At 43.2% G+C, this 26136-nt stretch overlaps 1 protein-coding gene across 7 annotated transcripts in view; it reads left to right on the top strand.

Moving 5' to 3' along the window:
* The window catches only part of FAM184A (family with sequence similarity 184 member A), a 170301-nt gene that overhangs the window by 52003 nt on the left and 92162 nt on the right, over positions 1-26136 (top strand). For all 7 annotated transcript variants that reach the window (XR_013345622.1, XR_013345624.1, XR_013345623.1 and 4 more), the window contains exons 2-3: positions 5855-6709; positions 18482-18617. Coding sequence is in view for 3 of the 7 variants with exons in the window: in XM_077813004.1 (XP_077669130.1) it covers positions 5855-6709; positions 18482-18617 (991 nt within the window). In the remaining 4 variants the exon portion in view is untranslated. The remainder of the gene's footprint in view (positions 1-5854; positions 6710-18481; positions 18618-26136) is intronic.

The raw sequence follows: 26136 nt of genomic DNA, 5'->3' as shown, positions 1-26136 counted from the left end.
CTGCAGCCCCTGATGGTGGGATCTATGATAATAGTACTGCCTGTGCTTTTTTCTGGATCTATTAGATTTGTAACATGTTAATGTAATATTTTTAGTTTAATTTTTTGCTGTTTGTTTTAAAATACACTAAACTAAGTTAATCGCTTCTTACGAACTATAAATAGCATCATGGCTTGAAGGGTTAATATAAATAAAAATAATAATGTTATTATAATATAATATAAATAAAAATAATAACAATAACATAATAAAAATGTAACAAACTGAACTCTAGTGAGAAATTTAGTAATTCAAGGGAATAACTTAAATGACCTGCTCTTCGTCAAAGCATCTTTTTAAAAAATCTTCTATAATTTTATAATATGGGAAAAACAGTGACTCACTGATGTATGTCGTACTGTGATTTACAGACAACATTTTAGAAAGTAACTGGTGTCGACAATAGCTTTAAAAAATTGTTATGAAACCATGCTAACATTTACCTCGGGATGTTCCAAACCTCACTAGACTAATTAATACCTCATCACAACCTTCCCCAACCTACCCAACGGAAATACTGTTTTTGGTTTAGCTGAAATTTTTTTCCTATACATTTTTTAAATCTGTGTGTAAGGTTTGGATACCAGCAGAGAAATTTAGCTCTCTACTGCAGAACAGTCTTCAGACTAAAGGGAAATGATCAACAAATTCCCAAGTATATAGTGTATTAAGTAGTTAAGCCTAGGGGGCATGAGAGTATGGATTATTGTTGCCAAGTCTGTATCCATCAGGGTTCATTGAAGCCTCTTGACTAGCCAGTTTTCCTGGCCACTGTGTTTCTGGAATATTCAATAACAGAAAGGTTAAATGATATAGAGCGGGGGTAGGGAGATGGGGTCTTGAAGGGCACCACAGATGAGAGCTCTGGAGTCTGAACTTTTTTTTATAGTGGGTTGAGAGAGAGAATCTGAGAGAGTTCACAATTTCCCTCCACCTGTGGCAAATCTTTAAGACCTGATAACAAAACCTCATAATTAACCATGTTGAATGCTGTTGAGAGATCCAGCAATACGAATGGTGACGCCACCAATTCTAGAACATCATCCACTAGTGCAGTGGTTCTCAATCTATTTACCATTGTGGGCCACATCCAATATTACCTGGCCCTGAGGATGTCACATGGGCCGCAGCTGTGTGCTGATTGGGCCACAGGTTGAAAACCATTGTGCTAGTGTGACTAGTGTCATTTCTGTGGCACATCAGTATAAAAAATCCGGGTAATGATGAGACCAGGATACTGGCAGAGGTCGGGTATAGCTGGAGGTTTTTTTTCTCTAGTTTTGTAATTACCTTGCCCAAGCTCCCATTATTGAGCACTGGGAAGTAGTTAATAAAGTCAGTTGCATGAAGCAATTAACTGGTTGGACTACAACGTGTTTTAGAGAGAATAAGTTGCCTTTTTCAAAGGAGTCATTGATTATGTATATTAATAGCTGGCCCAGGTGCTCATTCACAAGGCAGAAAAGGGAGGCATCAGATACGCATGCGGTGGTTTGGACTTGCCTCAGGGACTTCCTGATGAGTCAAATGGTCAAGCTGAGAATGGTGGTGGTCTGATGGTGGTGTTGTTAGTTGGCTCTGGTGGTTGTGCTGTACAGAAAGCATCTCTGATTCTGGGGATCTTTTCTGCAAAGTACATTGAAGTTAATTGCAGCAGGAAATACTGGAGATAAGAATGGACCGGAGGCACTCCAAGTTAAGACATTTATTATTTTAGTTGTCATCTGTGAGATTTTATATGAAGAAGTTTGTTAGAAACAAAGTAGACACAGTAATGCATAACTTAACGTCGTCTCGGTTAACGTTTTGTTGTTACGTCACTGATCTATTAGAGAACAAGCTCATTTAAAGTTTTGCAATATTTGCTTATAACATTGTTTTTTGGCCATGAGGGCTTCAAACTAGGGTGGGCCAGCAGCCCCCCTGTTAGCTCCCCTCCACCACCAACCCCAGTGCCTCCTGCCTGCCAGCGGCCCCACAGATCAGCAACTCCCCCCTCCGTCCCTGTGCCTCCCACCCACAGCAATCAGCTGTTTCGCGGTGTTCAGGAGGCTGGGGGGGGAGAAGGAGAGGGGAGTGAGGACGCGGCACACTAGAGGGGAGCAGGTGGAGCGGGGCAGGAAGTGGTGGGGTAGGGGTGGGGCCTTGGGGGAAGGAGTGGAGTGGGGGCAGGCCTGGGGCAGAGCCGGGGGTTGAGCACCCCCGGAGCACATTGGAAAGAACAGCAAGAGGAGCAGCCGGATGATCCACCCTCTTTCACCCTCTGACTCCACCACCTCAACCAAGCTTCACAATCATCATTGCTGAGTACAGTATTAAATGGTTTTGTTTAAAATTGTTTAAAACGTACACTGTATATAATATAATAAGCTCACTTTGAAAGCTTATGCTCAAATAAATGGTTAGTCTCTAAGGTGCCACAAGTACTCCTTTTCTTTTTGCAAATACAGACTAACACGGCTGTTATTCTGAACCCTATGTATATAATGTCTTTTGTCTGGTGGAAAAAAAATCCCTGGAACCTAATCCCCCCCATTTACGTCAATTTTTATGGGGAAATTGGATTCTCTTAACATCATTTCACTTAAAGTTGCATTTTTCAAGAACATAACTATTATGTTAAGTGAGGAGTTACTGTACATATATAATGAGTGTGAAAAGAAGTGTCTTATTATTTTAGGCATTGTGTCTGAGTGGAGATCCAGTCAATTATTGCTCACGATAGTGGGGAGTACTGTTCTGCAACTGAGATAGTGTTATGGTAATAAAGTGCATGTTACTGAAATATAGATATGAAATTCTCCATGAAAGGATTACGTTATTATTTATTTGCATTCCAGTAGTACCTAGAAGTACTAACCAAGACTGCAAGTCACTGACTGGCACAATAAGAGTCTCTGCTCCCAAGAACTTGCATACAATCTGAATAGACAAGACAGACATGGGGCACCAATTAAAAATAGGGAAACCAGCTTGCTGAATGTGGGGCAGGCCCTTGCGGATTAGTGATTCCTTAATAACAGCAGATACAAAAGTATTTTATTAGTATGTGTGTTTGGGGGCAGAAATTAAGATATTCGAGACAGTCAGGAAACAGCTTGTATGCTGAGAGATGGTTAGAAATAGACGCTTTCAGCTTAAAGTGCTAAGGTTCTAAAGGTTGAATTACCTACATATAGCTTTGCTGTCATATTTATCATTTTATTCAAGATGAACAGGACCTGTATACATATTGTATCTAAAATAGACTAGAAGGAAGTACTGTGAATCTATGTCACTAATTTCTCACCCAATACAGGAGTTACCTGCTGTAAACCCCCAAACCCTACATACTGCTTGCACACAACAATATTAATAGTGTAATATGAAAAAGCATATAGATCTTGAAAGTATTGTCTCTTCTTTTTAAATTCATTAATAAAGCATGTGCTCCATTCCACTTGACGTTGTTTTTTCCCCCTTCTGTTTTGAATGGAACTGAAACGACATGGATGTTTACATCTTGATAGTGAAGTGGTGCTGTCAGGGTTCCCTCCCCACTCTGAACTCTAGGGTACAGATGTGGGGACCCGCATGAAAGACCCCCTAAGCTTATATTCTACCCGCTTAGGTTAAAAACTTCCCCAAGGCACAAATTCCTTTCCTTGTCCTTTGGATGGTATTGCTGCACCACCAAGTGATTTACACAAAATTTCAGGAAAGGGTCACTTGGAGTCCCTATTCCCCCAAAATATCCTCCCAAACCCTTTCAACCCCTTTCCTGGGGAAGCTTGAGAATAATATAGCAACCAATTGGTTAGCAATGTGAGCACAGACCAAACCCTTTGTTTTTTAGGACACTGAAAATCAATCAGGTTCTTAAAAAAAGAATTTTATTGATAAAGAAAAAGTAAAATAATCACACCTGCAAAATCAGGATGGAAGGTAACTTTACAGGGTAATAAAAAGATTTAAAACACAGAGGACTGCCTCTGGACTCAGCTTCACAGTTACAAAAACTGGAATAAAACTATTAGCATAGGGAAAATTCGCAAGCTAAAGTAAAAGATAATCTGACGCATTTCCTTGCCTTATTTACAATTTTTGTAATCTTAGATGAATCATTTCAGGTATGTTTTCAGGAGATGTTGTCTTTGCCTGGACTCTCGTTCTGTCTGGAAAGGGAACAAACAAAGAGCACAAACAAACTTTCAAATCTGGAGGAGGGAGGTTATCTTCTTTCCTTATTGGTCCTTTTGGTCAGGTGCCAACCAGGTTATTTGAGCTTCTTCACCTCTTACAGGTAAAGATTCAGTACAGCTGTCCAGGAGGGATTTTATGCTACCCATATCTGTATGTTTATGACAGGTGCATTTTTGAGTTATTTTTTAAATAAAGTAAATAAAGCCTCTAGATTTTTAGAATTCAAAGGACTTTTCCCTATATTACAGAGGTCCAAACCGTGAACCTATTTCTGCACATGTAGAACTGGCTAGAGCTTTGTGATTCGGGTGGGTTCCACAACTGCAGATGGTTGCTTCAATCTAGGGGGGAAGGCCCCCCTGTTCTTTGACTGGAACTGCTCTGAGCCCGCTTAGACCCTCCCTAACCTAGAAGCAGAATATGGACTGTCCCTCACTATTATCTTGCAAGTGTTACTTGGGCTGCTGTAGGTTCTTTCTGCGCGCGCGCACACAGAGATAGAGAGAGAGAAGGACAGGCTTTATTTGCATGAGTCCCTTGCCTCTTCCTAGGCCTCTGGACTCCACTTTCACTTGGTTCATTTTTGAGGACTTCCAATATAACTCTTACTTGGAAAGAAAGAGTTTGTGTTGTGGATCTGTGTCCTTTCTTGCCTCTTCTCTTCGTGTCTCTTGACTCTTCGAACCATGCTTCTGAAATGTCCCTTACACAGCTACATTATGAGGGGTTAGGTGTAAATGCTTATTTAATATTTAATGCAGGTTGTTTCAAAACTGTGTAGTTGATTTGTAACTATTAACACTATTACTAGAGCTGGTAAAAAAAAAATTCCATTAGCACTTTTCTGTCAAAATACTGATTCAACAGAATTGAAATGCTCCATAGGAATGTATCAATTCTGTCAAAACTTTTGATGGAAACTAGGAAGACTGGCCTGCCTGGTTTTCTGTCAGCCTGCCTGTCTCCCTAGGTGGCATACCGCCTGTCTGGTTTGCCAGCTGGGCAGCCAACAAACTCTCAAACCTGTGCTGCCAGGGAGCTGGCAAGTCTGGAGAGCCCAGCAGCACACCCACCAAGCAGCTCACCTGCCTGCCAAGCAGCAGCATTTGGTGTGTCCTAAATGAAATATTTTGGAATTTCAGTCCTGTGAAAAATTTGGATTTTTCAACTTGATAAAGAACAATTTGTTTTTCAAAATCTTGACATTTTACAAGGGATAGAAATTCCATTCCCCAATCAGCTCTACTGTTTACATGATATACATTATTCTGTAGCAGAAAAATTCTTATCCAAATTACAAATCTTTTATATTAATATTTGAGTGTTCTTGGGTATATCCAGTATTCGTTGTCTTCTGCAGTACTTGCATATGACAATGCCAAGTGAATATTTGCTAGCAGAATCACAGTACAAGAAGCACAGCAATGCTGTTTAGGTCAAATGTATAAAACTTCTGTAATATCTGGTACAAAAGGTCTATGAAGTCTCATTCCTAAAAATGTATGGTGCTCTATTTGTGTCATGAATGTGTGTGACTATTTGTGACAGCGTGTCAAAATGCTTAGAGATTATTCAGACTTATTGCTAAATCAAAAAAATATACCTTTAATAAAATTCTGTTTTAAACTTGCAGGTAATATATGCTTTAAACACTAAGAATGATGAACACGAAGCTGCTATTCAAGCCCTCAAGGATGCTCATGAAGAAGAAATCCAACAAATTCTTGCAGAAACAAGAGAGAAGCTCTTACAGTATAAGAGTAAAGTTGCTGAAGAAATGGATCTTAAGAGAAAGATTCAGGTTTTGGAAGAGTCATTGGAAGATCATAAAAAGATGAAACATCAAGCTTTGACAGAATTTGAAGCTTACAAGGACAGAGTTGAAGATATGCAGCTTTGTGCAGAAGCCCAGCATGTCCAGCGTGTAGTAACTATGTCAAGAGAAGTAGAAGAGATTAGAAAGAAGTTTGAGGAGAGGTTACGAAGCTTTGTACAATTGCAAGTACAGTTTGAGAAAGACAAACGCTCAGCTCTGGAAGACTTGAGAGCAGCACACAGATTGGAGATTCAAGAACTTCTGAAAACTCAGCAGAATCAGAATGCTACTTTAAGTAAGGGGCAAGAGAAGCTAGAGGAGTTGCACAGGTTGGAACTGGAAGATTTAAACAGCAAAGTTGAAGAGCTAAGACTGGAGAGGAAAAAACTCATTGAGGAGTATGAAGGCAAACTCAGCAAAGCTCAATCCTTTTATGAACATGAACTTGATGCTTTGAAAAGATCTCAGCTCTTTACAGCTGAAAGCCTGCATGCCAGCAAAGAGAAGGAAGTGGAGCTAAGAAGAGAGTTTCAAAGCCAAGAAGCTGTTTTACGGAAGAACCTTGGGAAACTGAAGACTGAATTGCAGATGGTACAGGATGAAGTGGGTAGTCTGCGAGAAAAATGCCAAAAGCTTCAGGTAGCACTCAGTACAGCAGAAAACACTGTTCAGGTGAGACAGACAGCACATCATTCTTTTAAGTTCCAATGTGTTTAATAGAAATTAAACTAACCTAAAATATATACAGCAGTGGCAAATCATTAGCACATATGTAGGGCCCTACCAAATTCACGGTCCACTTTGGTCAATTTCACGGTCATAGGATTTTTAAAATAATAAATTTCATAATTTCAGATATTTAAATGTGAAATTTCACGGTGTAGTAATTGTTGGGGTCCTGATCCAAAAAGGAGTTGGGGAGGGGAGTGTAGCAAGGTTATTGTAGGGGGGGTTGCCATCAGAGCTGTGTGTCCGGAGAGCGGCAGCTGTTGGCTGGACACCCAGCTCTGAAGGTATCAGCACCTTCAGCAGCAGTGCAGAAGTAAGGATGGCATGGTATGGTATTGCCACCCTAACTTCTGTGCTGCTGCCTTCAGAGCTGGACCCTTGGTCAGCAGCCACCACTCTCTGGCTGCCCAGCTCTGAAGGCAGCAGTGCAGAAGTAAGAGTGGCATGGTATTGCTACCCTTATTTCTCTACTGCTGGCAGGGCTCTGCCTTCAGAGCTGGGTGTCCTATCAGCAGCCATTGCTCTCCAGGTGCCAAGCTCTGAAGGCAGCACAGAAGTAAGGGTGGCAATACTGCGACACCGCCCCCTCCCCCCGCCAATAATCTTGCAACCTCCCCCTACAACTCCCTTTTGGGTCAGGAGTTGTAGGGGGAGGTTGAGAAATGCTGGTCTTCTCTGTAAAATCTGTATAGAATAGGGTAAAAGCACACACAAGATCAGATTGCACAGTCCGTGACGCGTTTTTCATGGCCGTGAATTTGTTAGGTCCCTACACATATGTTAGCTTTGAAAGTTAAGCTTTTGTCACCAGTACTTGGCTGGCTGTCCACCTTTCAGCTATTTTACTGATGTTCTACTCCCTGGTATTATGGTATAGGAATTGAAGTGCAGAAAGTTCCATTGCAGATTAGAGAGCACACAGTCAAATGAGCACTGAGCAGTGGCTCTCCCTCAGAGCTCACCATATTAGAACCCAACTTCACCTTTTGTTTTTAAAAGGGTGGGTGACTGGCTCCAGGGCCAGGGAGGAATGAGGTGGTCAGTAGCTGGTAAAACTGAGGTCTGATTCTGGTATACTGGTATCATTGCTAGAAAAGTTTGGGAAACACTGATTTAGAGTGTATGGTGTGTTGCAAACACTTACACATATGAGTAACCTCACACAAGTGACTAAATATTCTATATTGATGTATAGTTGGACTATGAAGAAAATATTCCCATTTTGCTACATTATATTTGTTACTGCGGTTGTTGTTTGTGCCAGCTGTTATCTAGTATTTAATTTAAAATATGTTCAACAAATACATAATTTTGTACAAAGAAAATGGGAAAGGACACTCTCTGTGGTGTGACGATGAGACCTATTAATCAACTTTTCCTATGTATACTTCTTGGACACGTACAAGAGGCATTCACAAGTAATGTCTCAAATACTGTACACATTTTCAGAGTTGTCCTAATGCTGTTTTCGAAAGCTGCTCTAAAGTAAGATATGAAGCCTCAGAAGCATAAAGCAGGCTTTTGGGGACCAGAGGGTTGAAAGATTTCCTTCTATGATGGAAGGAGGCATAGAGTTTTGTAGATTGGGACTAGAAGAAATGATTCTATGGGACTCTATATGCCCTTTGGTAGCTTTATTGGGGACTTCTCCCTTCAAGTGTGATAGTCTTGTAGAAGAGATCAGTCAGCTTATATTTGCATTCATCACAGCACTCAACCCCCAAAGCCAGGTGTATCCATTCTGCACTGAAGCCCACATGGAAAATATGAAGGATCTTAGGGTAAATGTGAGAACATCAAAGGTGTGAGCTAGCCTAGGTGAAATCTGAAAGGAGACCTAAACTTTTATGGTCTGGTTCAAGAGGAGGTCTCTCCAGGTCCACTTGCAGGGTGCAAGACACACAGAATGAATAGAGATTCTGGAGGCAACTGCTGTGAGCTCATAAACCTGATGAAAAGCCAGATCTGCCATTTTATCAGTGGGCTCCTAGGGGGATAAAACAGAATGGAAGAATGGCTTTTGAGATGCAGATGGTGGTGGGGCACATTTGTGTCCACTCCATGGATAGATAATATTCTGTTGGGGTAATCAAAGAGACTGGGTTCTGCTTTGCCATCAGATCTGAGTTAGTGGATCTCCTTCCAGACATGACAGCCCACTTGCTAAGCTTCTCCCAAATATTACAGGTGCTGGCTCCCTAGGACTCTGCCCTACTTTTTCCCCATTGAGACCCCCTGATCTCTGCATAAGACTTGGATGCAGAGTGAAGAATTGTCTTTTAGTTTTCTTCTGCCTAGGATTCATGGCTGATACAGAGTTTGGAGTCTCAGTTTTTTCCGTCTTCTCCTTTCTCCTTTTTTTTATTTAAAAGGCCTAAGAGAAAAGAAGCATGGGGAATTAGAAGGTAGTGAAGAGGAGGCAAAGCAGAAGGACTAAGACAAGAATTCCATGCTTTCAAGGCAAAGAAGGCAAAGGAATTAGAGAGAGGGGGTTATATTGTGATTTTTATAAAGGGCAGTTCTAACTCTGCCTTTGGCCTCATAGCATAAACTCTCCCTGATTCTCCCATGCCTCCTATCTCACAAGAGGAGCAAAGGGAGCATATGGAAATCCTATTTATTGTGGATAGATCTGGCTGTACCACCTATCATTAAGGTTGCCTGATATTTCCCATTAGAACACCCTATTTTCAGTTGTTTATACCTGTGCTAAATTTCGGGCTGAAATTTTCCATGATAGGTGTGTGCCTCAGTCTGATTCTTTTGGGGGAATTTTAGCTAAAGCCATTCAGCTGTTTCCAAAAATGAGGTTAGGTGAAAATACCTAATTTTCCATGTCATAAAATAATTCTAACAGCTATTTTGTTTAGATGGTCTAATGACTTGAAATTTGGCAGAGAGGATTCCTTTGTGTCAGGTATATGCCTTTGATCGCATGTGAAAATCTGCTCAAAGTTGGCCAAGTTATAAGCCTTTGAAAAATCTCAGTTTGCATGTGCTAAATAGAGACTTGTTAGAACTTCACAGCTAAAATCTCTTTAGATTCTTTGTGCACTGAGCATGCGTCAGCTCCATATGATGAGGCACATGAGGAGGAGGGCCTGGGAGTTAGGGAGTATTGACAGGAGAGATTATTGGAGGGTGGGGTTGGGAGGAAAGGGGAGAGATTGTGTGGGGACCCAGGAGGGGAGTACTGGGACTGGCTGGGCAAGGAGATTGGGGACAAAGAGCTGGAAGGGGAAACTGGAGTTGGCAGGTCAAGGTGACTAGAGTGAGGTGGAAAACTAGAATTTGGATGGGAACCCCTGAGGGAGAGTCTTGGACTTGCTGGGCAAGGAGGCTGTGACTCGGATGAGAAGCCTGAATGGAGACTGGGACAGGGACAGGTTCCCAGGGCAGAAGGGGTCAAATTTAGGGGAATTGGGCATAAGGATCTGTGATCACAAGCACACACTCGCCTCTAATGCCTGAAATGGAACCAAAGAATCGTGAATCTCACTAATCTTCTGATGTCAGCAAATATCTGTGAAGCCCACTGAGAAAGTGTGTCTCATTCCCCTCTGTGAAGTTGTCTGCTGTCCCAGAATCACCAGTGTCTTCTGTGGTGGAATTCTTTAGGGCTCACCTGGAACACGGAGGTGGACCTAGACCTTAAGGTGCAGGAAATGTTAACCATGCCTGGGGGATGCCTCAGTGAGAAGTTAGTGCGTTACCTCAGGGTTTGTGCAGTTCAACCCCTTCTACAGGGCCTTGGCATGGTAGTTTCAAAAATTGCATCATGCTGAGGCTCAGATTGGGCAGTAGGAAAGAGCAGGGCCAGATCCCCCACAGTAGAAACACAGCCTATGGCAATGACGGTGCTCTTTTTCCTCAGGTGGGCAATATCCAGCTGGATGGGTTCAGGGTACAGGTTGTACACGGGTATTGAGGGGCGCTGGCCAGCTGGTGATACAGACCCCTTCTTTTCCTCATGTCATTCATGCAACTTGTTGTTGTGTATGACTAGGTCAATGAAGGCATCTAGTTTGGTTGGGGCACCCATACGGGCTAGTTCATCCTTAACCTTCTTGTGTTGCCCCCACCAGAACTGGTAGAGGTGGACCGCTTCATTCCATTCAGTGTTGGAAACTAGACGTCAAAAGTGGGCGGCACTGGAAGAGGCCAGTCCTTGCCCCTGCTGGAGTTTGCACAGGGTCGTCTCTACCAAGTGGGCGCAGTGGAGATTGTCAAATATGGCAGAGAATGCTTGGAGAAAGGCATCCCAGTTCAACAGCATTGGATTTGATCATTCAAGTAGGGGTGAGGCCCACTCCAATGCATCTCCTGTCAGGAGACTAATAATGAGTTCTACTTTTGCTTGATCAGTGGGATAGGACTGGGGGCAGAGCAGAAATAGCAGGTGGCATTGGTTAACAGCCCTCCTGAATTTTTGCTGTCCCCATTAAAACATTCTGGGAGGAGAACTTTGGGGATTGGGTCCTGGCTGCAGTGTGTGCCCTTAGTGCAGCATTCTTTGCTGGGCCGCCAGCTCTCATAGCATCTGGTTGTGTGTGGCGTGCTATGCCAGTTTGGCCCGTAGTGCCGGATTTTCCTCATGGAGGTGGGTGGATTGCCTTCACAGAGCTTTTTCCTCTGTTGTGAGCTGTGGTAATTGGGCTCGAAGTGCAGGCAGATCCTCCTGGGAGTGGTCAGCCCATTCAGGCATCTCCAGTACTCTCTGGGACAGGCTGGACAGGGAGTGGCTCGCTGTCTCCATGTTCCCCCGAGGTAGGTATTCACCATAGACTAGGGTGGTTCAGGAAAACTGTTAGGAGCTCAACAAGGGCACTCAGGGCCAAGGGTCAGAGCAGGTGCAAACCTGAGGCTGGGAGTAGTAGAAGAGTTCGTAGTCAGGTCCAGGTCGGGGTCGATACTAAGGGTCTGAGTCCAAGTCAGGAGACGAAGTCCAGTTAAGGTCAAGCCAGGAATTTAAGAGCAAGGAGCCGGAGTGTCATGGCAGCTACAGAAGATCCATGCTGTTGTCTGGACACTTCCTGAAATGCCCCTTGGGCTTATATAAGGCAGGGAGCCAACCAGGAGCCATGGAACTGCTGTCTGTCAAACCCTTGAGGTGGAACTTCCAATGGTCTGTATCCACAGCAGGTCATAGGAAGAGCTCAGATCACTGATATTGAGAAGTACTGAAAGATACTTTCCACCAGTACTGATTCACCTCCCAGAGTCTACATACCCTCCTTTCACATTTTAGACGGTGACTTGCTGTCTGGTACTGATGCTGTCTACTCTTTGAGGTACTGAACAATGTTTTCAGCCTGTACCAATTCTCTGTTGCTGCCTCACCAGCCTCCCTTTCTAACATTAGTACCAATGCAAATAGAGGTCTCTTGCCAGGGCCTGGTATTGACCCAACCACTGGTACCAGCACCACTTGCCCCCTCAGGGATACAAGGGATGATACCTCATCAGACTCTGCGGTGTCTCTAAAAGGTTCCTCTTCCTTCCAAGCTCCCTCTTTCAAGGCTCACACTAAAAGAGAAGCTCCTAGAAGGAAGCACACCTGGCTATCCTGGCAAGGACAACCTTCAAGTCCTGTCCCCTTTCCCTTATGTCCCACCACAACGGGCTTATTGGAACCCATGAGCTCTATATGGTGATCTTTATAACAGGGTACCATCTCAAAAGAGGACTCGTCAGGAGCATCAGCCATACCCGCAGGCCCTGCTCCACAGGTACATCTCTCAGAGCAGAAGTCAGTAGGAAAGGAAGAAATGATGCCCTCCCACAAGACCACCTTCTCACCAGATGAGGGTGTCATGGCTTCCCCACGACCTTACCCTGATAAGGCTTTCAAGACTATATTAAAAGGTTAGAGGGCATGTTACAAATTCCATTGGAGGAGATACAGTTAGCCTAACATTCCTTGTTGGTTATCCTTCATACACCTCCTTGGGGCATGGGTATTTTTAGTAAAAGTCATGGACAGGTTACGGGCAATAAACAAAAATTCACGGTCCCGTGACCTGTCCATAACTAAATCTTGAGGGGCTCTAGGGATGCCGCTGGTGCTTGGGCAGGGCACATCAGAGCACCCACTGGTGCTGGGGGGGAGCTCCGGGGCATCCGCCGCTGCTCTGGGGCACCCACTGGTGCTGGGCCAAGGGGGACTCCAGGGTGCCTGTTGGTACTGGGGAGGGATGGTCCAGGGTGCCTGCTGGTACTCGTGGCGGGGACTTTGGGGGCACCCGCTGGTGCTCGTCGGTGGGCCTGGTACCGCTGCTCAGGGGGCAGCCTGGGACCGCTGTCGCTGTTGCTGCTCACCACAGGAGTAACAATCTATCAGTTCCAATCTTGGTTCCGATGTGTAAACCAAAAGACAGGCATTTACCATCATTACCTTCAACACTGAGATCAAACTCTGCACCCATATCCTGTAGGGATCCAACATCCATGGTGACCAAGGACATATCGGATCTGACGGCCCCAACCACCAATTCACCTGGGGAGGTCTGAGATCTGTGTCTCCCCGGAGAAAGTTTTTGCACTCCCTTATCCTCAACCTTCTCTTCTCTCGAGTTAAACCTTATTTAAAAACCTCATTATGCTGGAGGAAGATATCACCCTTGAGGACATGCAGCCACTTAGATCCCTGAACCTGAGTACCCATCCATCGGTACCAATGGTTCCACCTGTTGATTGAAAACCAAATTTCTCATCACATGAGTTGGAGGCCCCAGATGAGCCTTTATCCCCACATAGACTTTCCAAGTGTCACTGGTTCCTAGTGCCATGGAGTCTGCCCCAACCAGTTGACACTTCGTATGACATTTCTGGGGCCCCCGGGACCATGTATGAACCTTATCTATCCTCTCCAAGCCGACACCAAATGACTCTATTTGAAAGTGGAGTTGCGTGCAACAGTTCCAGCAGCTATTTTATTGTCTTCCCCAGATAAGGCAGTTATCCCATCTTCACCATCTCCACTGATCGTCACAGGCAAAATCAGGAGTTCTTTACAAGGGGTGGTGTCCGAGCTCCAGATCCAGCTCAAAGTGGTTCAAGATTTTCAGCAAAAACTCCTGGACTTTTGGGTCCAGTCAGGTGGCCCTCCTGGTCAATGAGGCCATGATGGAGACAGCCAGGGAGTGGTGCACAGTCCTACCTCCTGCACTCCCACCCCAAAAAAGGCTGAGACGCACTCACTATTTCGTTCCACGTAAAAGAGCGGAGTTTTTTGTTCTCTGACCCATCACCCAGCTCCCTGGTGGTACAAATAGCCACTGAGAGATCCGGGCTGCAACACCCCAAGATCTTTGTACAAGCATGCTAAACACCTCGTCATCCTAGGGAGGAAAGTTTTCTTCCTGACAAGCCTCAAATTTATAATTGCCATCTGCCAGGCCCTGTTAGAAAAATACATTTTACTTTTCCTCAATTATGTGAAATTGTTGGACTTCAAAGATAAACTCCCTCAGGAGGATAAAGTCCAATTCTGGAACTCAGTTGATGAGGGTAAATTGGTAGCCACAACGTCACTTAAGACTGCAGTAGATGCTGCTGATACTGCTTCCAGAGGGGTGGCAACTGTAGTTGTTATGAGGAGTGGATCTTTAGTTGCTGTCCTCAGGTTTCTCTAGAGAGGTCCCAAAGTACCACTGAATATTTGCCCTTTAATGCAGCTAACTTGTTTAATGAAAAGACTCTCTGGGCATCTATATTCTCGCCCCAAAGAGGAAGCATCACATGCAGGGGTACAGAACAAGACCAACCCCAACCCCTCAACCATTTTATCATCAGTGCTGTCTCTCAGGAACCACAATGCCAATGATCGAGTTACATGGCTTCCTCAACATCTACTGCCTTCCCCTCCTCCCAATCCAGAGCTGAAGAGTTTCTTTTGATGGGACTTTCAATCAAATACTGATTGATTTGCCTCAGTATTCTGCCCACCCAAGTTTTTGGTGGCCACCTCACCCGCAATTAGGAGGGCAATAACAATGGACAAGTGTATGCTGGAACTTGTTCACTCCTGCTATCCACTCAAGTTTCTGTCACTTCCTACCCACACCCGCCTTCCCTGCCTCTTCTCAGGAAACAATCTCAAGAGAAAATCCTATGTCAGGAGTTGGACTCTCTTCTCCAGCAAGGAGCGATAGAACAAGTTCCATCTCAACATCAAGGGAACGGATTTTACTTTGCATATTTCCTAGTCCCCAAAAAGAATGGAGGATGGAGACCAATTCTTGATCTATGCCAAGTAAATGTATTCCTCTTAAAATTACAATTCTGCATAGTCAAATTGGCATCAGTAATTCCTTCTCTGGAAGAGGGCACATGTTTCACAGCTGTTGACATAAGACATTTACTTTCACATAGACGTTCACCTATCCCACAGAGGGATAGCCAGGGCTGCGCCATTGACTCGGGCCAATAGGCCACGGTGCCCTCGTAGCAAGGGTCACGCCAGTGACTCTGGCCAATAGGTTTTGCTGCCTGGATAGCAAGGGCCGTGCCCGTGTCTCTGGCCTATAGGCCATACAGCCCCAAGACCAGAGGCAACCCTAAACTCAGCTGTGGGGGCTATAATGTGCCCTCCCCCACCCCAAAAGGCTGAGGGGTGTACCAGCCCCATGACACTTCCACTCATCCAGTCCCAACATATCCAAGTAATGTCAGACGATATAATGTCTATGTAAACAAATGGGGGGAACAAGATCCTTTCTCCTGTGTGTAGAGACAGTCAACTTCTGAAAATGGTGTAAAAGAAACCACATAACCCTCTCAGCAGTGTACCTACTATGTGCGCAGAACTCCCTAACAGACAGAATCTGTAGACCTTTTTGCACAGACCATGAGTGGGAGATTCACGATTCCATCCTGAATGAGGTCTTCACGCAGTTGGGAATGCTGTCTTGGACCTCTTTGCCTTGCAAGCAAAGCCCAAATTCCCCCTCCACAGCTCCAGAGCAGCCCTAGGCCAAGGCTTGAAGAATGGTGCCCTTCTACCCTGAACGGACCGTCTCAGGTATGCCTTCTTGTCCATCTCACTAAGACCACAAGTGCTGTGAAAGATTTGTCATGACAAGGCTCAAGTTATCCTCATTGCACCCAGCTGTCCAAGATAGTTCTGATTCTTGGACCTCTGGAGGATTTGAACCTCTCCGACTATCAATGTCTGATCATTTCTGGATCTTCTCGTGCAACACAACAATGTAACTAGGCACCCCAATGCAGGACCTCTACAACTCAAGGCCTGATATTTGGATAGGCATTGAATGTAGAATGCTCTTGTTCACTAGTGGTCCAATCCATTCTCATTCAAAGTAGGAAGGATTCTATTAGGAGATGTTGTTCGGCCAAATGGAAACATTTCTCCTCTTTGGAAATCACGTGCTATTTTGACAAAGTAGCTAGAATTTCCTGTTACTTTAGATTACCGACTCACCCTGAAGACGTTGGGCTTCTCGATAAGTTCCCTATGGATCCACCTCATGGCAATCAGCACTTTTCATCCTCCAGGGAAACTTCTAATACCACAATGGGATCTCAGTCTCATCCTCTCACTTCTCACCAGACCTCCCTTTGAAGTGATAGGCACCTGTTTTAAGTTCCCATCTCTTGATGAAGGTTGTCTTCCTAAGTGCTGTTACATCAGCCAGAAGGATGAGTGAGCTGGGAACACTCATGGCAGATCCATCATATACCATTTTTCAGAAAGAGAGACTCTTTCTTTGTATCCACCTGAAATTGATCCCTAAAGTAATTTCAGACTTTTACATAAATCAAACCATCCAGTATTTTTTTTCAAAACCTTGTGCTTCTGATAAGGAGAGAAGATTTCACTCCCTAGATGCCCAACAGGCACTGGCATTCTATCTACAGAGAATTAAAGCAATTACAAAGACACCGCGGAGGGGTTGAGAGCCCATTCCACCAGAGCGCAAGCAGCCTCTGTGGCATCTCTGTACGATGTACTCTTAATAGATATATGTAGGGTGGCTATGTATAGTTCCATGTACATCTTTACAAAATGTTATGCCTTGGTCCATACTGACGTCCCTACACCTGTATCTGTAAAAAAAAAAAAAAAAAAAAAAGTATTATGGACATCCATACCATCTGCATCCTTGTACCCATCTCCCGACTGACTACAGCTTATTAATTTCTCACATGTTGAATACACATAGTGACCATCACTTGAAGAAGAAATGGAGGTTACTTACCAGGAACTGGAGGTTCTTTGGGATGTGTGGTCCTTTTCTGTATTCTGCTACCGGCCCTCTGTCCCCTCAGCTATGGATCATGCCTGGGTTCATGGTAGAAGGAGGAACTGGAGAAACATCAGTCCTCACTGCCCACTATATCCTCAGTTCAGAGCATGAGAACAACTGCAAATATGAGGACAAACAGACACTGCTTACTAAAAATCTCTAAGCTCAAGTGCATGATATGCATGCATACTCACGTGTGGAATACAGGTAGAGACACCATATTCCAAAGAACTTCCAGTCACAGGTGAGTAACCTCCATTTAAGTAACTTGAGTTCTTCAAGATCTGTGTCCCTAAGGGTGCTCCAATACCTTCCCTCCTTCCCTTCTGCGTTGGAGTGTTTTGCTGGACTTTCATGGTTGAGAAGGAACTGGACTGGCAGTAGGTCGGCCCCTCTCTATATACCATCGTACCACAGCACAAGAATGTTTAGGGTGCAGGCATGGACCTGTGGATGCAGCTGACAAAAATCTCTGATCACAGGCATGCACACATGCTGATGTGGAGCACCCATAATGGGTCACATCTCGGAGAACTCAAGTTACTGTGTAAGGTAAGTAGCCTCTCCATATTGGACCATGCATTTAAAGACTGTATCATAATGCTTATGTACGAGTGGGCTGGATTAAGTTTGCACAGGCTCATGAATTCTGGCATTTCCTAACTTCTGAGTGCCTAATTTTGCGACCTTATTAATGTTTTAACAAAGGTTTTTTATATTTATTATGATTATTGTATGAAATATTTATATATATCCAATAGTTACCTGGTATTGGTAAAATGAATATATTTGAACAGTGTAGAGTTTCATCTTGCCTTGTGCTATATGGCTATGTAATGAAAGATCCTCTCATAATTCATATGCAGAAGGGTATAAAGTTATGGTTGTGATGGAAACCATAATTTGTTTCTGATTTCCAGTTTCTATTTTAAGATTACATTAACGTTGATTTTTATTATTTCCACTGAAAATCTCTTTAGACAAATGTATATGTGGATTTCCTTCCCTCTTCCCCTTAATTTATTTTGGAAATCATTTTTCATGACTGTCAGCTAGTGCGGCTTCAGCCTTGAAAAGGGGAAAATATACATTTTGTATGGATAGTATGTAATGGCTGATTAAATCACACTGATCTTATCTGATTGTGGATCCAAATGTGGATTACAGAGGCAATAATAAAAAACTGTAATCATCCTAACAATATGATTATATATAGGTTTGTTAAATTTGATACAGAGATCAAGTACACTTTATAGAAATAGCAGGCTTGCTTCATAACACTCAATGTTAGTATGTGTCATTTTATGTATAAGATCTTGTTTTGTATATGAATAATAAGCCTTATAAGCTGAAATGTCATCTGTATTTATACTTTAAATTCGTGCTTGTTAAATTTAACAGCATTATTATGTAGTGTTAATGAATATTATGTTGTATGTTTCCTTAGGTGCTTCAAAAACAGCTAGATGATGTCAAGGAGGAGGAGATATCATTGTTAAGCAAACACAAGGAGGTGGAAAGTGAGCTAGCAGCTGCTAGGGAACACTTACAGCAGCAGGCCACAGATCTTGTACTCAAAGCCAGTATGTATGTCCATAACTGTGTGTGTAAATGAGCCTCAAATATTAATTCAGGATGATACTATTATTTTTTCTATTTTTAAAATTGTGCAGCTCTAGAGTGTCCATGAAGAGTTTTGCATTGTCCCTAAAAAGTTCTGAAAGGCTTTTTTCTTGTTTTAAAAAAAATTAATGTTACTTGTATTGTATTTAGATTTATATTTGCTTTACAAGCTGTCATACTATTTTTAAATGCATTTTGAAAGTATTTGACTTTTATTAAGTTGCCTAATTCTTGATAAAGGCAGTTTTTGATTAAAATGTCAGATCATTCTACCTTTTAGGAAAGTGTATTCTGGATTTGTTTGACAATAAAGACAAAAAGTCCCAAGTAGAGGTTCTTCAAGGCTAGGTACAAGCATGGGAGGTATGTTTATACCTGTCACAGTTTCAGGGTAACTTCACCTATTTTTCCCCCACACACCCTCTCACCTCATGATCCACTCCAGGTGTGCCCAGTCAGGTCTCAGGTGTCCAACCATCACTTGTCTCTGGTGGGGACCACTGCCCCACTCATTTCCTCTCCAGGGGTTTTAAGGCTGCACACCACCCTGCCTTACTCTGCAATATCCCCAGCAAGCCAGTCTGCCTAACCACTGGTGCCTGTGCCTTGCTTTCTCTGAAGTTTAAGAACAGAGTATTGCCAGCAATTACAAGTTACCACACAGCTCTTTCTAAGCAAGCTCATTTATTCTTAAGGTAAAACCATCACAGGGAAAACATACTAAAAACATAATTTAAATACACACTAAACATATGGGGAGGCACCCACCAGTCTTATAGGGCTCTAATAGCCCAAAGTCTTTCCAACCTTTCCACAAGGTTTGGGCCCCCCCTTGGACAGAATATCCTTACTCTTTGCTGGATTAGAAAGAAGGCCTTGAGTCAGTTTAAACCCAGTCTTTTTATGTCAAAAGCCCTTTCTGTGTCTGTAGGTCTCTGAAAAACCCAGTTTGAGTCAGTATATACATACCTCCCCTGGGGGTGGTATCTCTCTGTTTACAACCTAAGTGATTCACCTTACTTACCCCCTACTAGTTTTGGTTCCTGGAGGGAGCTATGGTGACCCTTCCCCCCTGGAGTTGCATACAATTCCTGGCCCACAGTGATACATAAACATAATATGGCATGGTCCTCAAAGATACTGCATTGGGTTGCAATATTTGTCACAATATCATTAGTGAAAACGATTGTGGAATTGTGAGAGTGGCCAGATGCAAACCCTGTTCTGCCTATAGTCATGTCTAGGTTATTTGGGCTCTCTTTTTTTGATCTTGCTGAAAGCTGATTGGCGAGGAAATCTTAACTTCCAGCAGTGGTCATTGTCACCTTTGAGGACCTATATAGCAGAACTGGAAGCTGGGTATTCAACTTAAAATCTTGAGGAGAGCTGTTCCATAGGATTGTCTGGCTTTCATCTTTCTCTGTGATGCCAATATTGAGTTGGCCTCCCTCTCCTGCTATCTCCTGACCCACAATCTGATCAGTAGATTGGCTTTGAAGCTGAGAACCAGAGTTTGAATCCAAGAAGTGTCTCATTGACACTCTCATTAAAGGAAAAGAGATTCTTTTAGGTAACACTCTTGAACAGGCACTCTAAGATCTCAAGAACTAAAATAACACTGTATCATTGTTTGGGAAGCCTAGTTCATGCTATGCTTTCTCCTACTGTCACAAAGATTACTACTCTTTCAAAGGTCCTCTTAAAAATATCTCCTTTCCTCTCTAAAATATAGAGCTATTGTGGCCCTAGAGCATCCTGAAACCGGCAAAAGCTGGTATATGCTACCAAATATATCAAATAAAGCTTTTGATGCCAGATGTACGAGTACATGACAGATGTGGGTGACGACATCTGAGTGATGGGCTTCTCCATTTTTGTTACCTCTGAGGAACATCATGAATGACCAGTGGGTATTGCCTCTTATTTCTTCAGAGCAGAAGTTACTAAACACTTTCATAGCCTGAGCTGTCTTCAGGCTGTTCTAATCTGCTCCAGCTGGCAATACTTCTAGCTGAGGATAGCAGGAGCACAACATCTTGTTGCCATTCTTCTTCCCCATCTCGTCCCCAAACTCCTTGTGTCCAGGGCTGTGCTGGCTCTGTGCCCGCTGGGCTTTCTCATGGGCTGGCAGAATCCTTTGCATTGCAGTACTGATGCAAAGGGACCAGAATGGGACAAATTATCTGCTTCAGAGTTCTGAGAAGGTGAAATAGTGCTGTGAACAGAGCTGGGTGCCAAAATTCTAAACTACCAAGTGATCTGAGTCAAAGGGCAATGTAGGAGCAGTCCATTAACTCCACATTCAGAAAACACTTCAAAGAACTTTAATTTTCTTTTAGGAAACAAAATGTCCTTAATGAATTTTAAGGACATGTATCAGTGTTATTGCTCTGTATATTTAATATCTTCATATAGCATCTGAAGGGTTGATCATTGCTGTGGATTTAATTAACTCAGTAACATATTTAACTGTATATTTGAATACATTCAAACTCCAAAGGGTGTAGTGGGCATTCTTCTTTGAATGGCTTCTGCACATTCTTACTTATGGTTGTGTCAACAGTGTAGCTCTGACGGTGGATAAGTCTGCCTGAGCGCACTCTTACACCTCTTGCCCTTCCTCCACTGTTCCTGGACATTGAGGGTGAGGCTGTAAAAAGGGGCGTGGTGTTCCAGCCACCTCAGTTTCTTCCAACATCCCTTACAGATGTACCAGGAACTTCGTCAGGTCAGTCTGATATGGAATCATCGACTTTTCAGTCTCAGTGCCTTAGCTAGGTCTCAGTTAGTATAAGATTTAGCTTTTAAATTTTAATTTCTTTTTAGTCAGTTGTAGTGCTCCAACAGAGGTGTGCACAACTGATGGCAGATCCAAAAGGAAAAAAGCCAGGATTTACGAGGTGTGCCTCTGGCCCTGTTTACAGCATCAGACACCCATGTTTAGTGTCTGGCTTGTTTGGGGGAAGGTCTTGCTTCATCTTGCTGTGCCATTTGTACCACTTTCACCCCAAGAGCTCACAAGGAATGAAAAAAAACAGTTCCAAGTCTGTAGGATTCGTGAGTACTGATAGGCCTACTTCATCCCCAGCTCCTTTGGGGACTTAAAAGCAGCATAAGATCCTGTCCAAGGCATTTTGCTACCGGAGTCAAATCTAAAATCATGTTACCAAGGAATCCACCGTCGTCAGATTTGATGGTGCAACAAAGCAGGGTCCCTGCTGGTGTCAGCCTCTGTTAGCAGAGCCACACCTCAGGAATGCAGTCCTTCGGATCTGTCATCTCCAGTCCCTAGCCAGGAGGCGACAGACCTTGCAGGTATCTGTCTGTCTGCTGGCAGAGTCTGTCTGCACACTGGAACCCCTTGGCTCTCATGGCCTCCGTTCCAAGACCACCTTTGGAACACAGGCCAAAACCAAAGGCTCATGGTGATTATGAATCCCAAAGCATCATACCCCAATTTCATGAGGGTGGCGGTTCCAAAAAATATTACTGGAGACACCTCAGACTCCTCAGCACCATCCACTTTCACTATTACAATAGTGGTCCAAGTACATAAACCAGACCTGCAGTCAAAACCATACTCTGATCCAAAGGCCTCCCCTGTTTAGGGATCCTTTTTTGGGGGGGGGAAGATAAGGGAATTAAAAGAAGAATTGAAGACTCTGATACCCTTACTCCCTCGTCTTCACTCAGAAAGAAAAGAAACACCCCCGCTCAGTTACAGATTTCCCCTCAGATTTGGCTCCCTCCACTCTCATACACACACACACACATACTCTCTCTCTCTCTCTCTCTCCAGGTTCCCCAGGGAACTGACCTTCACTATTTTCTATACTGTACTTACCAAGGCCAGTACTGTCTCTAGTTTGAGCTACATCAGATCCACATTTGGATCCACAATCAGATAATGATTAAGGCTAAGATAGACCTGTTAATTTGCCACCTCCTCTCCTTCCTGGGAGGGTGGATCACATACACTAGAAAACATTATACTGACATCATATACAGATCATTTAGACAAAGGGAACACCTTTACACTACATGGTATTATGATAGTCTGACACTGAATACTAAAAATAATGTTATATACCTCCCTTGGTTAGATGACTTTACTACTCTTCAACTTCCTTACTGGCATTTTGGATCCAACTCATCCAGCTCTGTCTACATTGCCACTTTAGAGAGACCCTTCTCTCATGTTAGTCCCTGACATGTTAGAATACGAAACAGGAGGTTCCACTGAATTCCAGGATGCCAGCATGGAACCAGACAATCAGATATCTCCTGATGATAATATTTGTGTGTGTGTTGAGGTGTGGGAGGGAATCTCCTCATCTTCATCAGAAGATGCTATTCGTTTCCATGAAATGCTAGAAAGAATAGGTACAATACTGAAGATATAATCTTTCACAGTGGAGGAAACCTTTCATCCTGTATTCAATACTTTGGGATCTCCTTCCAACAATAAAATCACTCTCCTATGTTGGAAGGTTTATTGCAGCTGGTCAAGAGAATATAATCACATCCTGAAATGGGTCAAGCTATGTTTTTAAAAAGTGTTGGACAAGTGTTATCAACTATCATATGAAGGGTTTTCACTCTTCCACACACATCCAGCTCTTAATTCACTGGTTGTTGCCGTAGCTGTCCAAAGAACAAAAGGAGGATAGGTACATACAATCCTGTCAGACAGAAAAGGGAAATAGCTTAACAACTTAGTCAGAAAGGTCTTCTCATCTGTTTCACTTGGCATTAGGTTTTCTAATTATCAAGTTAGAATGTCCATCTTCTCTCCAAGGTGGTACTTGTTCCTGGCCAATTTTGCCAGATCCCTTCCTAAAGACCAGAAGAAGCTGGCAAAGCCATGAAAATCACTCTCCCGTGTTGGAAGGTTTATTGCAGGTGTCCTCATTTGACTTCTGTGATGCAGCAGCTTGAGCAGCGGCTTCAGCAATAGCATTAAGGTGATATTCATGACTGAGATCATCTGGCCTTGCATGAGAGATGAGAACATGTGTGGAAGACCTTCCATTGTGGGAGATGGTCTGTTTGTTCAAGAATGGATGAAATCCTAGAAAAGCTGAAGCGTACTAAGTTCAACAACTAGTATAGAGGGGTCTATCAGCCATTCAGAAGACATTTTGATGTTCCTGCCTTTAGATATCATAAACCCAGAATATTCGTCTTCCACATTATCCTACTTCACGCAGAGATGGCAGTACAAGCAATCATCCTCTTAGCAATGGCTACAGAGGAGGAAAATTGTAAAATTTCATACAAAGGGCAAATCAACAGTTTCCTTGTCTTTCACGCTAGGGCTTAGACCTCATGTTTGCTGAGACACCCAAGAGCATCAGATCAACCTTGATCCATCCATGTTCCTCTCTTCTATTTGGAAAAGAAGACTTTCCCCACTCCTTCAACATCGGGCATGCCTTCACAACAGACAGCTGGATCCTGAAATTATACAGAAAATTTATTCTATTCAGTTCAACACAATACATCCCCCCCCAGTCCTCTTGTCCCTTCTCTCTTCAAGGACCTTTTCATGAGAGTCTGTTAGGAGCAGAAATCCAGTCTCTAATGTAAGCAAGGAGCCATGCAGAAGAATTCAAGGGAATTCCATGGAAAGGGTTTCTTGGCCAGATACTTTCCGATCCCAAAGAAAGATGGAAACCTTCTGCCTGTTTTAGATCTGTGAAAATTCAATCAATTAATTAGGGAGTTCAAATTCTTTGTGTTAACCCTGGCATCAGTTATGTCCTCCTTATCCACCCAAGATTGGCTTGAATCTTTCGGTTTTTAAGAAGTGTATTTTAGAATTATCAGACCTTCACATTACAAATACCTTCATTTCATCATACGAGAGGACCGCTTCCACTACAGAATCCTCCTTTTCCCCTGCTCAGGTGCATGTGAGTAGTCACAAAGTGTCTGTCTGCAGCAGCAGCACATCTAAGGTGACAGGGCATCCACATTTATTTCTATGTAGATGATTGGTTCATCAGTGGGGAGGACCTTTCAACAGTTATGGTACAGACATGATCCCTCTTCAAAAACTGAGGCTCAGAATAAGCTGAAAAAAATCACAACACCTGTGTAGTCATTCCAGTTTATTGGGGAATTCTGGATTCTTGAAAAGCCATAGTCTTCCATCCAGAAGGAAGATTTATGAAAATCTTGATGGCAACAAAGACTCCACAAGAAGCCCTGTCAGTGAAGTATCCACCTCAAGATGAGAACTGGCTAGCAAAGAATTATCTTCCAAATTTGGACAGCATGTTCTCCAAACTGACCATTCGGAAGGAGGTACTGTCATCCTTCAGTTGGTCAATTCAGCATCATAGTGTTTTGGAAGGAGTAACATTCAGCCCCCCAGCTTTGTTGACTATGATTGCCTCAAACATTTCATATTTGGGATGGGGAGCTCCCTTGTACAACCTAACTGTCCATAGACATCCGAACCACTGGAAAAGGACTCTGCAAGTGCTAAAATTAAGAGCATTCCATTTGGATTTCAAATCCTTTCTCCTCATCTGCAAGGCAAAGTCATCCATGTATCAACAGACACAGCAGCCGTGTTCTGTGTGAGCAAACAAGGGGCCCACTCCAGGCAACTGTGCAGAGAAACAGTGGCACTGTGCGACTGATGCATCCAGCACCATATCTACCGTATAGCCCTACATCTCATGGGCAAAGTCAACAGGATTGCAGACCAGTTGAGCAGAGACAGGCGTGAACAGTACAAATGGTCACAAAATCTTAGTAGTAGATGAGAGATTCTGTCTTTGGAGCTATCCAGACATATACTTATTTGCAAGCAGATGCAATTCATAATGCCCAAGGTTTTGTTCAAGAACTGGAGTAGAAATCCAATCCATATCAGATGCATTTCTGCTTGACTGGGAAATAGGTCTCCTTTATACCCTTTCCCCCATTTATTCTCTCTCAAAGAGTCATAAGAAAAATAAGACAGAAAAAGCAAGAATAACCTCTATTGCCGCAGCACAGGTGAGACAACCAGCGTTTCCAGATCTTCTTCTTCTTCTTCTTCTGTTCAGAGGGAACTATCGGTCTCTTCCACTAACCACAGATCTACTGACCCGGCAGAACAGATGTATTTACCAGCTGGACCCCAGTCTCTGCACTTGACAGCATGGACCATAGGATTGTGACAGACCTAGAAAAGTCCCACTCTCTTGAACTTTCTCGTGTCCTGATAAATTCCAGAAAACAGTCAACTCTCAGATGCTATGTTTTCAGATGCAAAATATTTTTAATCTGGCCCAATACTAACAACATGGTTTCAGAAACATCATCTGAGTACTCCGTACCAGAATACCTACTTCTTTTAAAGTGATTAGAACTCTTTCTATATCATTCTTGAAAGTCCACTTAGCACACATTTCTGCACACCATGCATTTATTGATAATAAGACTAAATTCACACATGACAGAGTCAAGAGGTTCACGAAAGGA

The sequence above is a fragment of the Eretmochelys imbricata genome, chromosome 3 (assembly GCF_965152235.1).
Source record: "Eretmochelys imbricata isolate rEreImb1 chromosome 3, rEreImb1.hap1, whole genome shotgun sequence".
Classification (NCBI taxonomy): Eukaryota; Metazoa; Chordata; order Testudines; family Cheloniidae; genus Eretmochelys; species Eretmochelys imbricata.
Note: the sequence above shows the minus strand (reverse complement) of the source record. Positions and strands in the feature narration are given on the sequence as shown.